Raw genomic sequence first — 13,520 nt, forward strand, 5'->3', positions numbered from 1 at the left:
ATAATATAACTATAACATAAAGCATTCTTTTCATGAGCCACAAGCATAGAATTTTTGTTACTCTCCACATAAGCAAAATTCTTCTCATTCGGAATAGTGGGAGCATCATAAGAAACTCGAATACTATAAATTGTTTCCACATTAAAAGAGGAATGTTAAGAAAGAGGGTAATCATAATCATGACAAGTTTTATAAATATAATAATCACTACTTTTTATAGCATAAGTGTCATCACAATAGTCATCATAAATAGGAGGCATGCTATCATCATAATAAATTTGCTCATCAAAACTTGGGAGACTAAAATTATCATCTTCGTTAAACATAGCATCCCCAAGCTTGGGACAAACATTAATTGTAGCAAATACATTCTCAAACATGTCATTCTCATCATACATAGCATCCCCAAGCTTGGGCCTTTTCATAACATAAGCATAATCACTCTCATCATTAACAGTATGGATAGCACCAATAGTATAGCAATTATCATCATCACAATGAGTAATCGGAGCAACATCATTTGGGAAGGATGCCTTTTTACCTTTGCTTCTCCGTCTTTTATTTTTATTCTCCACATAATGTGTGGGTTTGATCCTCTTTTTGGAGCTCCTTCTTAATGAGATTGGTTGAATAGAAGGCTCCTCCTCGTTACCTGATTCATCATAAGAAATAATAGGAGGATATTGAGAAGTCTCTTCCCTTTCATTAGTATTATCTTCATCTTCTAATTGTTTTCTTGACTTTATGTAATTGGCAATATAAGGATTTTCAATGCAATTCACCGCACAATACATATAAATTTCCTCTAGATCAAAATCAAGAACTTTATCAAGGGCAAATTCTGGAATATCCTTAGTTATACGTTTCATTTCTTCATAACCCAGAAGCAAACTAAGTTCATTATGATGTGCAAGGGAAATCAAGTCATCACAATTTTTGGACACGATTCGATCATGAAACAATTTGCATTGGATATTTAAATGACCACGTTCATTGCAAAGTTCACAAGGATGGCTAAGAAAATTTAAATTTTTAGCACAAACATCTAGCCTTTCTTGCAACCATTTAGTTTCTAAATACTTATGCCTCTTGCAAAATCTATGAGGGAGTCCTGGATTAGGGGGTCTCCGGACAGCCGGACTATATCCTTTAACCGAACTGTTGGACTATGAAGATACAAGACTGAAGACTCCGTCCCGTGTCCGGATGGGACTTTCCTTGGCGTGGAAGGCAAGCTTGGCAATACAGATATGTAGATCTCCTCCCTTGTAACCGACTTTGTGTAACCCGAGGGTTTAGTCCGTAGGACAACATACAATCATACCATAGGCTAGCTTCTAGGGTTTAGCCTCTATGATCTCGTGGTAGATCAACTCTTGTAATACTCATATCATCAAGAACAATGAAGCGGGACGTAGGGTATTACCTCCATCAAGAGGGCCCGAACCTGGATAAACATCGTGTCCCCTGCCTCTTGTTACCATCCGCCTTAGACGCACAGTTCGGGACCCCCTACCCGAGATCCGCCGGTTTTGACACAGACATTGGTGCTTTCATTGAGAGTTCCACTATGCCGTCACCATAAGGCTCGATGGCCCCTTCGATCATCGGTAACGATGCGGTCCAGGGTGAGGTTTTCCTCCCCGGACAGATCTTCGTATTCGGCGGCTTCGCACTGTGGGCCAATTTGCTTGGCCATCTGGAGTAGATCGAGAGCTACGCCCCTGGCCATCAGGTCAGGTTCGGAAACTTAAACTACACTGCCGACATCCGCGGAGACTTGATCTTCGACGGATTCGAGCCCATGTCAGGTGCGCCGCACGATCACGACGAGCATGATTTAGCTCTGTCGTCGGACAGTGTTCGGGAAATCACACCTACAACTACTCCGGCCTTCAATCTGGAACAAATTGCGCCATCCGAGGACAGAGGGATAGACCCCGCCACGGAGGCCGCACTCTCAGTAGCGATGGAGCCGGATACTGACTTCACTCCTTACGAGAGCCGTGTCGCCGAACCACTGGATTCGTCTCCGGCCACAGACTCCGAGCCGCCTGCATCCGTACCTATCGAATCCGACTGGGCGCCAATCATGGAGTTCACCTCCGCGGATATCTTTCAGCCCTCGCCTTTCGGCGATTTGCTAAATTCATTAAGGTCTTTCTCCTTGTCAGGAGAACCTTGGCCGAACTATGTCCGGCTAGAATGGAACGCGGACGATGAAGAAATTCGCTGCCCACCCACCACCCACTTAGTAGTCACTGTCGACGATTTAACTGACATGCTCAACTTCGACTCCGAAGACATCGACGGTATGGACGACGATGCGGGAGACGAACAGGAACCACCACCCATAGGGTGCTGGACTGCCACCTCATCATATATATACATGGTGGACACCCCCAAAGAAGGCAATGGCGACGAGACAGCGGAGGATGACCCCTCCAAGAAGCAACCCAAGCGCCGACGTCAGCGGCGCCGCTCTAAGTCCCGCCACAGCAAAAGTAGTGATACCGGCACAAGAGACAATAACACTCCGGATAGTGCCAAAGACAACCACAATCCCCTCCAGCACGATGTAGAGCGGGAGGGTGAACAAGCTAGCCCTCCAGAGCAGGTAGCAGATGAAAAATCGGAGGAGGACAATTACATGCCTCTCTCCGAAGACGAGGTGAGCCTCGGCGACAAAGAATTTATCGTGCCTAAGGATCCCGTCGAGCAGGAGCGCTTCAAGCGTCGGCTTATGGCCACAACAAATAGCCTGAAGAAAAAGCAACAATAGCTTCAAGATGATCAAGACTTGCTAGCAGATAGATGGACCGAAGTCCTTGCGGCCGAGGAATACGAACTCGAGCGCCCCTCCAAGAATTACCCAAAGCGTAGGTTGCTACCTCACCTCGAGGAGGAAGCATGGAAACCTCCATCACCAGCGTATGATGCGGCTGACCGGCCATCGTGTGGCCGAGCCAGAGAGGCATTTCAGCCTGAAGTTCATCCTGCACCCCGCCGCCACTCAATCAAAAATACCAAGGCCCGGGGCAACACACGGGACCTGCGAGACGTATTGGACAGCAGGGCAAAACATGCAAGGTCAATATACAGGTCACGGGGGCGCGCGCCAATGCGGGACGATGACCGTCGCGCCGGATACACTAAAGGTAAATCCGGCCGGGCCGAATACAGCAGACAAGACTCATATGAACTGCGTCGGGATATAGCCCGACACAGAGGCGCCGCACACCCCCAATGCTTCATTGATGAAGTTATGGATCATGAATTCCCGGAGGGTTTTAAACCCGTAAATATCAAATCGTATGATGGTAAACAGATCCCACTGTGTGGATTGAGGATTTCCTCATTCACATCCACATGGCTCGCGGTGATGATCTACATGCCATCAAGTACCTCCCACTAAAACTCAAAGGACCAGCTCGGCATTGGCTGAATAGCTTGCCAGCAGACTCCGTCGGCATTTGGGAGGATTTGGAAGACGCATTCCTTGACAACTTCCAGGGCACTTATGTGCGACCAACGGATGCTGATGACTTGAGCCATATAACTCAGCAGCCAGGGGAATCGGCCAGACAATTCTGGACACAGTTCCTAACTAAGAAAAACCAAACTGTCGACTGTCCGGATGCAGAGGCATTAGTGGCATTCAAGCATAACATCCGTGACGAGTGGCTTTCCCGGCACCTCGGCCAGGAGAAGCCGAAGTCTATGGCAGCCCTCACGACGCTCATGACCCGCTTTTGCGCATGCGAGGATAGCTGGCTGGCTCGCAGCAACAACACATCAAGGAATCCGGGTACTCCGGATACCAAAGATGCCAACGGCAGACCACGTCGTAACAGACAAAAGTGCCACAACAACGGCGATAACACCGATGATACGGCAGTCAATACCAGATTCAGAGGCTCTAGATCCGGTCAGCGGAAAAAGCCATTCAAAAGAAGTACTCCGGGCCCGTCCAGTTTGGATCGCATACTGGATCGCTCGTGTCAAATCCACGGCACCCCCGATAAGCCAGCCAATCACACCAATAGAGAATGCTGGGTGTTCAAGCAGGCCGGCAAGTTAAACGCCGAAAACAAGGACAAGGGGCTGCATAGTGATGACGAGGAGGAGCCGCGACCGCCGAACACGAGAGGACATAAGAGGTTCCCCCCACAAGTGAAGACGGTGAACATGATATATGCAACCCACATTCCCAAGAGGGAACGGAAGCATGCACTAAGGGACGTCTATGCGATGGAGCACGTCGCCCCAAAGTTCAACCCATGGTCCGCTTGTCCGATCACCTTTGATCGCAGGGACCACCCCACCAGTATCCGTCATGGCGGATCTGCCGCACTGGTCCTAGACCCCATCATCGACGGATTCCACCTCACTCGAGTCCTTATGGACGGCGGCAGCAGCCTGAACCTTCTCTATCAGGATACAGTGCGCAAAATGGGTATAGATCCCTCAAGGATCAAACCCACCAAAACCACCTTTAAGGGCGTCATCCAGGTGTAGAGGCCCATTGCACGGGCTCAATCACACTGGAAGTGGTCTTTGGGTCTCCGGACAACTTCTGAAGCGAGGAGTTAATTTTCGATATCGTCCCGTTCCGCAGCGGCTATCACGCACTGCTCGGGCGAACCGCATTTGCAAAGTTCAATGTGGTACCGCATTACGCATACCTCAAGCTCAAGATGCCAGGACCTAGGGAGGTCATAACAGTCAATGGAAACACAGAATGCTCACTCCGCACGGAAGAGCACACTGCGTCCCTCGCAGCAGAAGCACAAAGCAGCCTTTTAAGGCAAACCACCAATTCGACGATACAGCCCCCAGGCACCATCAAGCGAGTCCGGAGTAAACTGCAACAGGATCGCCTGGTACGTTCAGAGCTCGCCTAGCAATTCAGCCCCCATCCCAGTCCCAGCCAAGCGACGAAATCCGTGCCGCGCGTACATAATTACGCACTAAAAATACCATGGGCATAGGTGGGGGCACGATCAGGGCACGTCCCGCAATGCGGCTTAACCGCCCTAGGGGATGTATACCTTTATCATTTTTTCTCTTTCAGGACCTAACTCCCTGGAAGCCCTTTCCGGCAGTACGATTGCCGGACACATTACAGGAAGGAACATCCAAGGAGGCAAGAAGCTAAGACGTACACGGGAACCCACAGGTGGTCTCTAATAAGAATTGATATACCCGCTTTCTACTATTCGTACGCAGCTTGCCCTTGGATAGGACATGTCAAATAGTCCTATTTTCTGCTTATTGCACTACTTGTATCAGTGCGCTTCGACGTATTATTTAAAATAACAATCCATAGCATTAGTCTATTATTTCATTATTCATCCTTTTTTCTTATATGCTCATTTACGACAACTTGCACCCGTACATTCTGCTACGGTCAGTACGCCAGGGGCTTTCGTTTACCCCATAATACGGTGTGAGAAGTCCGAACACTTTTGACAGTGCGGCACCCCAAACTTATAGCATTATATGCATCAGCTCCGAATCATGTCTTGTGTCAATAGTTGGGTTTGCATGGCTCCCATGCTTTGGTACCTTACGTTCCGCTATATCGGCTAAGGTAGCGCTGGGAGAACTACTGTGATTGTGTACCGGTTCTTCCAGACGAGCACCTCAGTAGAGAAAGCCGCAAACTGACTGTCATGATAGGGCGAGAGCTGGTTGCTGTTCGAGAGGTCTCAAGTCCTTAAAGACTTTTTCCGCTTCGGGCGAGGAGTCGGCCTTGCTCGATTTAGGCGTGCATAGCGCCCCAAATTCGGCCTTCCGAATACTAGGGGCTTCGCCAAAATTTAAAATTATAGACTTATATGGCTAAGTGAGAGTGATAAAGCCTTATAGTCCGATTGCCTGGTTCGTTGTGCTGAACACCTCCCTCGAAGGACCCAAAATTGAGATAAAGAGTGCTCAGGTTTATCCCGAACATCCCAGTACTAATTACATGGGGGCAGAAGCCGACGACTGGCCAACTCTCAGATTTTATAAACGGCCGCACAGAAGGTAATATTTTAAATTAAAAAAGCGTTGCATAGCGCAAATGAACTTGTTTCACATTACAGGATCACATGAGCATGTTCATTCAAAAATTACATCTCTGGGCGCATTCATCCGCCACAAGGCGGGAACCCTTCAGGACACTCTCATAATACATTTCGGGGCAGCGATGCTCCTTGCCCTCCGGCGGCCCCTCCTTCACCAGCTTCACGGCGTCCAGCTTCGCCCAGTGCACCTTCGCCCGGGCAAAAGCCCGGCGCGCACCCTCGATGCAGACGGACCGCTTTATGACTTCAAGCCGTGGGCAGGCATCCACAAGCCGCCTCACCAGACTGAAGTAGCTGCCGAGCAGGGGCTCGCCAGGCCATATCCGGACTATAAGACCCTTCATGGCCTGTTCGGCCGCCTTGTGAAGCTCGACCAGTTGCTTCAGCTGGTCGCTCAAGGGCATTGGGTGTTTGGTCCCAGTATACTGAGACCAGAACAACTTTTCCGTAGAGCTCCCCTCCTCAGCTTGGTAAAATTCCGCGGCATCCAGCACACTGCGGGGAAGATCCGTGAACGCTCCTGGAGAGCTCCAAACTCGGGTAAGTAAAAGGAAAGTTTCCTTCACATGCTTGCTTTGCATAATGAATGCCTTACCCACTGCTATCTTCTTCACCGCATCCATCTCTTGGAGGGCCTTGTGGGCTTTAGCCTTGGCGCTCCGTGCGCTTTCGAGTGCCCTCGCAAGCTCAGACTCTCGCGTCTTAGAGTCAATCTCCAAGGACTCATGTTTTTTGGCGAGAGCCTCGAGCTCTTGCTGCACCTCGCCTACCCGGGCTTCTTACTTTTCCCGCTCAAGGCGCTCCTTGGCCACTTTGTCTTCGGCTTCGGACAGTGCCTTCTTCAGGGTCGCCACCTCGGTCGTGGCACCTGGCAAATTCATGATGATCCTATTACTTCACACCCGAACTTCTTTTTTAAATATATAGACAAGGTATTGCTTACCTTTGCTCTCCTCGAGCTGCCTCTTGGTAAGGCCGAGCTCGTTCTCGGACCGCTCTAGGTCCTGCTTCAGTGCAGAGACCTCCGCAGTACGTGCGGCAACGGCCAGCAGTGAAGCCTGCACATACACATAGACATGTTCTGATTAGACTCTTGGGTCATCATTTGATCCTCTATTCGGCCTTTCTTTGCGAACGCCGAATAGAGCATCAGGGGCTACTTTCTATGCGGTGATGTTTTCTTATATTTTGATTGCTTACCTCAAAGCCTGTTAGGAGGCTGGCGCAAGCTTCCACTACAAGAAATATGTCAACTAGTGACTTTCTGTCAGTGACCCTGGAAGAATTGGTCATAGATCTATGACCATTTGAGACCAATTGGTCAAAAGCTGTTCGGGGGGCTCCAAACCCTAAACCATTACGACCATTTTGGTTAGAAAGGTCATAATTTCCTTATCCGAAATGGTCATAAAGCAAACAATGCTAGTCTGATGCCTTATCTCTAGTTGTTAACGACCAATATAGATGGTCATAGCCTTGTAAATTATGGTGGGTTGCGATGACTAGGCGTCATCTCATCAGTTTTGCCTATGTGTCATGTTCATGTGTCAATTTTTGCCCTAGGTTGTGAAGCAACCTATATTTCTGTTATTCCAAAAATTCCCAAAAAATTCTCATAAATTGTTTGGATCGTATCTTCATCAAATATGTCAAAAACCTTCCTTGCCTAGTTCAAAAATAATTCAACAATATTCATTTTCCTATTCTGTTCAAAGCAGCACTTTGTGAAGGAAGTACCACTTTGGCATGCCCAAATAGTATCCATTTTCTACAGTGCTTTCCTATGCCCAAATAACCATCCTACACCAAATGCCAGCTCAATCCATTAATTATTTTGAGCCCAGCTTCAACATTCGTATTTATGTCCAGTGTGGTACTTTGCAAAGCAAGTACCACCTAGGCTCCTCCTTTTTGAGCTGAAAATTTGCGAACAAATTCTTCTTAGTAACCGATCATCCTCAGCCAAAACTCACGCCCATTAGCCATGTACATTTCCCGTACCGCCAATCAAACACTTGGCTGCTATTTCATGTTTAAGCATCGACCGGTCTCCTCGTGAGAATCTTATGTTGTAATTTTCTTCCTACCACCTACCCGGGGAGTGCCCAACCCACTAGACATGGCTAGGCCTCCCAGAACGCATGTCAACGCCAAGGTCACGCGGTGACCACGCACCAGGCATGCGAGTTTACGCGCTCTAGAGTTGGGGCCCTCGGCCACCGCCCAAACCTCGACGTATCGCCACCAAACCATGTATTTATGATTAAATAGGTACTTATGTAACTAGAAATGATTTTTGGAAAAAAATAAATAGCAAACTATGAGGCAGCTGCAGTTCAAATTTGACCCGCTTCCACCCGAATCGGCGAAAATTTGTCTTTTTCATGAGAGGTGGATCAAAACTTTTTACACCCAACCATTTTGTCAATTGTGCATTAAATATGGCCTAGTATTTTAGAAAATTGATTTGGTCCAATTTTGCAACAATTATTTGGGAGGTCCTTCACAAAAAAATCTCCTTTGGGGCACTCGAAAAATGGAAAATGGTTTTTTCGTCCAAAGAAAATGAAAGCTTCCTTAGGCAACATTGTTTGCCATTCCAATATGCACCCTTGTGCACAATATGGGATCATTTGAACAAACTATGCCATGAATGTGGCCATAAGATTGATCATTTGGCTTGAAAGCCATTGATCTCCATACGTGATAGCTCGTTTCTGAGAACACTTTTTTAAAATAATTGCCGTATTACAAGTTTGTTATTTTTCCTGAAAACTTGGTCACATATAATGACACAATGTGAAGGTTTTCCAATTTTTTGATTTTTTTTGAATTTTTTATGCCCGTTTCAAAATGCGGTCAAAACGACGGGCTTGACCGTTCCTAGCTAGTGGTTGAATCTTAGAATTTTTTGGTGTTTCTATGATTAAATTGATACTTATGTATCTAGAAATGATTTTTGGAAAAAAATAAATAGCAAACTATGAGGCAGCTGCAGTTCAAATTTGACTCGCTTCCATCTGAATCGGCGGAAATTTGTCTTTCTCACCAGAGGTGGGTCAAAACTTTTTACACCCAACCATTTTGTCAATTGTGCATTCAAAAATGAAAAATGAATTTTTAATCAACCATGACCAATTTTTTAGTCAACTGCGACCAATTTAAATGGTCATGACATCGTACCCGTGTGCTGCATTTTGATTGGTCTGTGGGCGTTTCACACGGATCGTGGATCGAACACCGTCGGATGCTCGCGGATCCAACGGCAGTCCTCACCCTAAGCCCACCTAAGCCAAAACCCTAGTCCTCGTGGACATTTTCCATCCACCCCCCTCCTTTCTTTCTCCCTCCCTCCCGTGACCTCCTCTCCCCCGATCCTCCGGTCGGCCGGCGCGACCTCCGCTCCACATCCTCCGGCCCCGCTTGCGACCTCCTACCCCAACGCCGGCGCGCGGCAGATCCAACCCAGCAGCCGCCCCTTCTCCCCTGTCTCCTCCTCCCATCAGATCCATCGCCGCCGCCACCTCCTCATCTCCTCCTCCCTTCAGATCCATCCACCCGCTGCCGCCCCTTCTCCCCCGTCTCCTCCTCCCATCAGATCCATCGCCGCCGCCACCTCCTCTTCTCCTCCTCCCTTCAGATCCATCCACCCGCTGCCACCCCTTAACCCCTTCTAACCCCTTCTCCAGTGGAACCGCATCTCCCCGAGCGCCGCCGCCGCTGTTGAGCACCCGCCGCCGGAGGGGTCCGCGATGCGTCCCGAGCCAATCGTGCTCTACGGCGGAGAGGCGATGGATTCAGCAGGCGCCTCGAAGCCCGATGAGGAGGTGGCTGCCTACCAGAGCAGCGAGGCCAAGCAGGCGAGGCTGCAGTCCATGCTCGCGGCGCTCCTCGACGACCCCATTCTAGCCGACCTCCCGAGGAAGCCCCCGCTGGCGGACGTGGACACGCTCATCAACCTCGAGCTCGGCAGCGCCATGAGGGTGACCGTCGTCAAGCTGGACAACACCTCGTTTGGTATAATATGGCCCTCTTCGAACCCTGCCCACATTTTTGTCCAAATCACTTACCGTGCGTTTATCCCACATCTCAATTCGTGTTCCTCTTGTCGTTGTGGTGAGTGATACAGATGTCGCGGTGTTGAACACTGCTACGCTCAAGGATTTGAAGCTGGCTATCAGGAAGTGATAGTCAGATTTATTTGTCTGAAACTGTGGAAGGATGAATTCTGACATTCATGTCATCTAATTCATTCATGCTGACATGTGTTGATCTAATTAGTTGACATCCTTCGAAATGCTGCCGATTTGTCTTTGCTATTTAATATATCCTATGATGGGCACTAAGGCACTGTTGATCCACCAAAATTTTCTTAGTTTAGATGGGTGTGATTATCTAAATAAGCTGAGGGTCACGAGATGTATGGTATTAACCTGAATTCTTAGTAGGCTCGAGATGTTGAGAATCCTAGCTGAAGTCGTGTTTTAGTTTGACTTTGCACTGTGTATTGAATAGTTGAATCTGTGTACATAAGGTTATTCAAGCCTGCTTGAATTAGATTCCAAGCTGGAACTTATTCTAATTTTTAGTTTGATTTTGCACTGAACTTGACCTGTCTGGTATTGACTAGCTGAATGTGTGTACACAAGGTTAGTCAAACCCATTTGAATGAAGGTCCCTATCTTAACTAATCTATTTCAGTTAAGCTAAGGAGAATATAATGTTCGAAGATTGTCCTCTTAAAGAAGTATGAGCTCAACATAGAAAGAATTTTCTCTCTAAGATGTTACACTGGTATCTATATTCTAAACTAGGATCCCATTTCTGTGACTCCATGAAGCTTCGGTCATGTGGTTATAAGTTTATCTAGGACACTACATTGTTTGCCTGTCTGATATAACGAGAGCACTCACTGCAAAGAGTTCTTGGCATCAGTATTTGTTAACGCTAAATTGTCAGAAAGTATTATACCTATTCATCCAAGAAAGGCTACTGTGTAGTATGAGGATTGTAGTGTTGTTAAAATAAATTGTAGATTTGGGAAGGCTCAACTAATTTATTGCTGTGCAGACAGAACATTACTAGATGCTGGGAAAAATAAACTGTAGAAAATTACGAGCCGACATACGTGTTCTGTAATTAAAAAGCTTCAGCTGCATAAGTGTAAAACTAGTTAGAGATCCTACCTTATTGAATGTTAGCTATGCTTAATAATATGGCCTTCTAAGTTCTATCACAATGTTACCTCTTCAGCTGTATAATAGCCGTCAGGCTTGTATTGTATTCCCCAAAAGTACCAACTTGTAAACCCTACCTGATGGACGTCATATACTGCTGGTCAAAGGTTGAGACATCGATTCTTATCATGCATAATCTCGACATCTGATGCAATCATACTCTGCATCTGTATTGCTGCTGCAGTTTTTGTAGTTATATTCTATGTAGAGTCCTGAAACATTTTCCTCATAGGGCGCCACCTTCAGAGAGGTGACAGAAATGACTGACATTTTTGAAGGAAGCATCATACGGCTAGTTAGGAGGCTGGATGAATTTCTGAATCAGGTAAACCACCTGTTGGTTCCGGGCACTAGTACTAAAATCACTTGGATAGAGAGTGTCTATCCTTGATTATCCCATTTGACTTAAAGTGCATGCGAATAAATAAAAATTGCCTTCAATTGATCCATTAGATCAATGTGCATGTGAATACAAGTGTGACATGTCCTTCTAGCAAAATGTCCATAAACTGTCAACATTTACTCTCAACTGTGACATGACTGAATATGATGAACAAGTTGGGCTGTAGCTAGATATGTAAGAAATGTTATCTATTTCTGTTTATCTCCATCTATAGAAGTTGTGATTGGCATCGACTTTCTTCTTTGCCCTTTTCTGCATGCCCAACACTTTACTTTTCTATTACAAGTTCTGTAAATAGTCAAGAAAATAAGCTTACTTTGTTTTCCTTTGTCGAACCAACTGACTTGATTTGTTTGCCAGCTAAAAGCTGCTGCTGAAGCTGTTGGGGAGGTCAACCTTGAGAGTTTGCCAGCTAAAAGCTGCTGAAGCTTCTTGTTTCCCTTGCATTTGTTAACTTGCACAGGGCATGATTGCTCTATTGTCTATTGTCTAGAAAAACTGATCGCCTACCTGGGTGGCATCTGCATCGTGCTTGCCAGATTATTTGTGTGGTCAAATGAAACGGTGAGTGGTATTAAAATGCTCATGTAGACAGTGTTTAAGCATTAGAATGGTGTAGATAGAGTTGCCCGGCAACTACAGTGTCTGTGATATTCGAGATCCAGCGTAAATAAGTGTTCATCAGAATAGAATGTGATTATTTTTATTGTTCTGGATCTATGACTTCGGTTGCATATCTTGTCAAACTCTTTTGGAGTTATCTTGATGAGTGTCCACGTCCCAATATTATGACTATCTCTAATGAGTATAAATATAAATTAATATAGCTGTCAATTTTAAGATAGAGCAAAGTGTCAATGCATTTCACACCTATTGATTCATCAGGCTCGGTCAGTCGGTCTGATCCTGTAGTGTTTAAAACTGATAATTATGATGCATTGGTCCATATGGCCTTGTTTTTTGATGCATATATATATATATATATATATATATATATATATATATATGATGTAGTTGATAGGCCTTGATCTCAACCTCTCAAGTTTATGTTTCCTTGTGTGTAGGTAACTTGTTATTTTTATTGGCAAGCCTGTAATGAACTTATTAGATTTTTGCTCCTATTGCCGTGTACAGTATGTCACAGGCTTGCGGAGCATGTCATTGTTCTTAGTGTGCTGTTGTGATTCTTGAACAGTGTCAATGGTCGTGTACAGGTGTCTTTTGTAGTATAAAAAGGGCCACTATCAGCCGTAGGATTTGGATTCATGTTGTGAAGATCATGAATATATATATCTCATTTTTCTGCTCTATGCCTCATTTTAATTCTTCTCTGATTCATGTAACAGGATGACAGTGGAAGCCATGTTGTTTTGTTTGTTCCCAGCGTTGACTATGGTCGTCGAGCGAATCCGGCATGTTGTTCATCTAGTAGAGCTTGTTAGGAGTCTGAATCTAAGAACTTGTAGAGCTTGTTAGTATTACAATTGTAGAGCTTGTTACACTTGTAGAGCTTGTAAAGCAGTATGGTCTTCTGTATTGGAATGGATAGAGCTTGTATCATGTGATCTGGTTGCTCTTATTTAAGTATCATGTGTGTTTTTGTCTCCGAAAATCTAAATAATGCTTGAAATATGAAGAATATGAGTTTGAATTGATGGGACCCACTTACCACAACATGACAATGGGAACCTGTTACTAGAACCTGACAACTGGGACCCATCTGACTAGTGGACCCTTCTTTTGGGGAAAAAAGAAAAACTAAATTCGTTTAGACAAAAAGGCCACAACCCAACAATAAAAAGGCTGCAA

General features: G+C 45.9%; 1 protein-coding gene across 2 annotated transcripts; it reads left to right on the forward strand.

Moving 5' to 3' along the window:
- Nucleotides 1-9,393: 9,393 nt before the first annotated feature.
- LOC125537678 (U11/U12 small nuclear ribonucleoprotein 25 kDa protein-like) lies at nucleotides 9,394-13,315 on the forward strand. 2 transcript variants are annotated; one of them, XM_048700997.1, is made up of 4 exons: nucleotides 9,394-10,088; nucleotides 10,201-11,633; nucleotides 12,072-12,275; nucleotides 13,058-13,315. In XM_048700997.1, the coding sequence occupies exons 1-2, from the start codon at nucleotides 9,824-9,826 to the stop codon at nucleotides 10,257-10,259; spliced, it is 324 nt and encodes a 107-aa protein (XP_048556954.1). In that variant the 5' UTR covers nucleotides 9,394-9,823; the 3' UTR covers nucleotides 10,260-11,633; nucleotides 12,072-12,275; nucleotides 13,058-13,315. The 2 variants fall into 2 exon arrangements, with proteins under 2 accessions (XP_048556954.1, XP_048556955.1); XM_048700998.1 differs by lacking the exons at nucleotides 12,072-12,275; nucleotides 13,058-13,315 and having other exon boundaries at nucleotides 11,541-12,065.
- The last annotated feature ends 205 nt before the right edge of the window (nucleotides 13,316-13,520 follow it).

This window comes from Triticum urartu, chromosome 2 (assembly GCF_003073215.2).
Source record: "Triticum urartu cultivar G1812 chromosome 2, Tu2.1, whole genome shotgun sequence".
Lineage (NCBI taxonomy): Eukaryota > Viridiplantae > Streptophyta > Magnoliopsida > Poales > Poaceae > Triticum > Triticum urartu.

Coding starts and splice junctions, on each gene's coding strand:
- LOC125537678 (XM_048700997.1), top strand. CDS start 9,824: ATGCGTCCCGAGCCAATCGTGCTCTACGGCGGAGAGGCGATGGATTCA. Junction 10,089..10,200: donor GCTGGACAACACCTCGTTTG/GTATAATATGGC, acceptor TGAGTGATACAG/ATGTCGCGGTGTTGAACACT.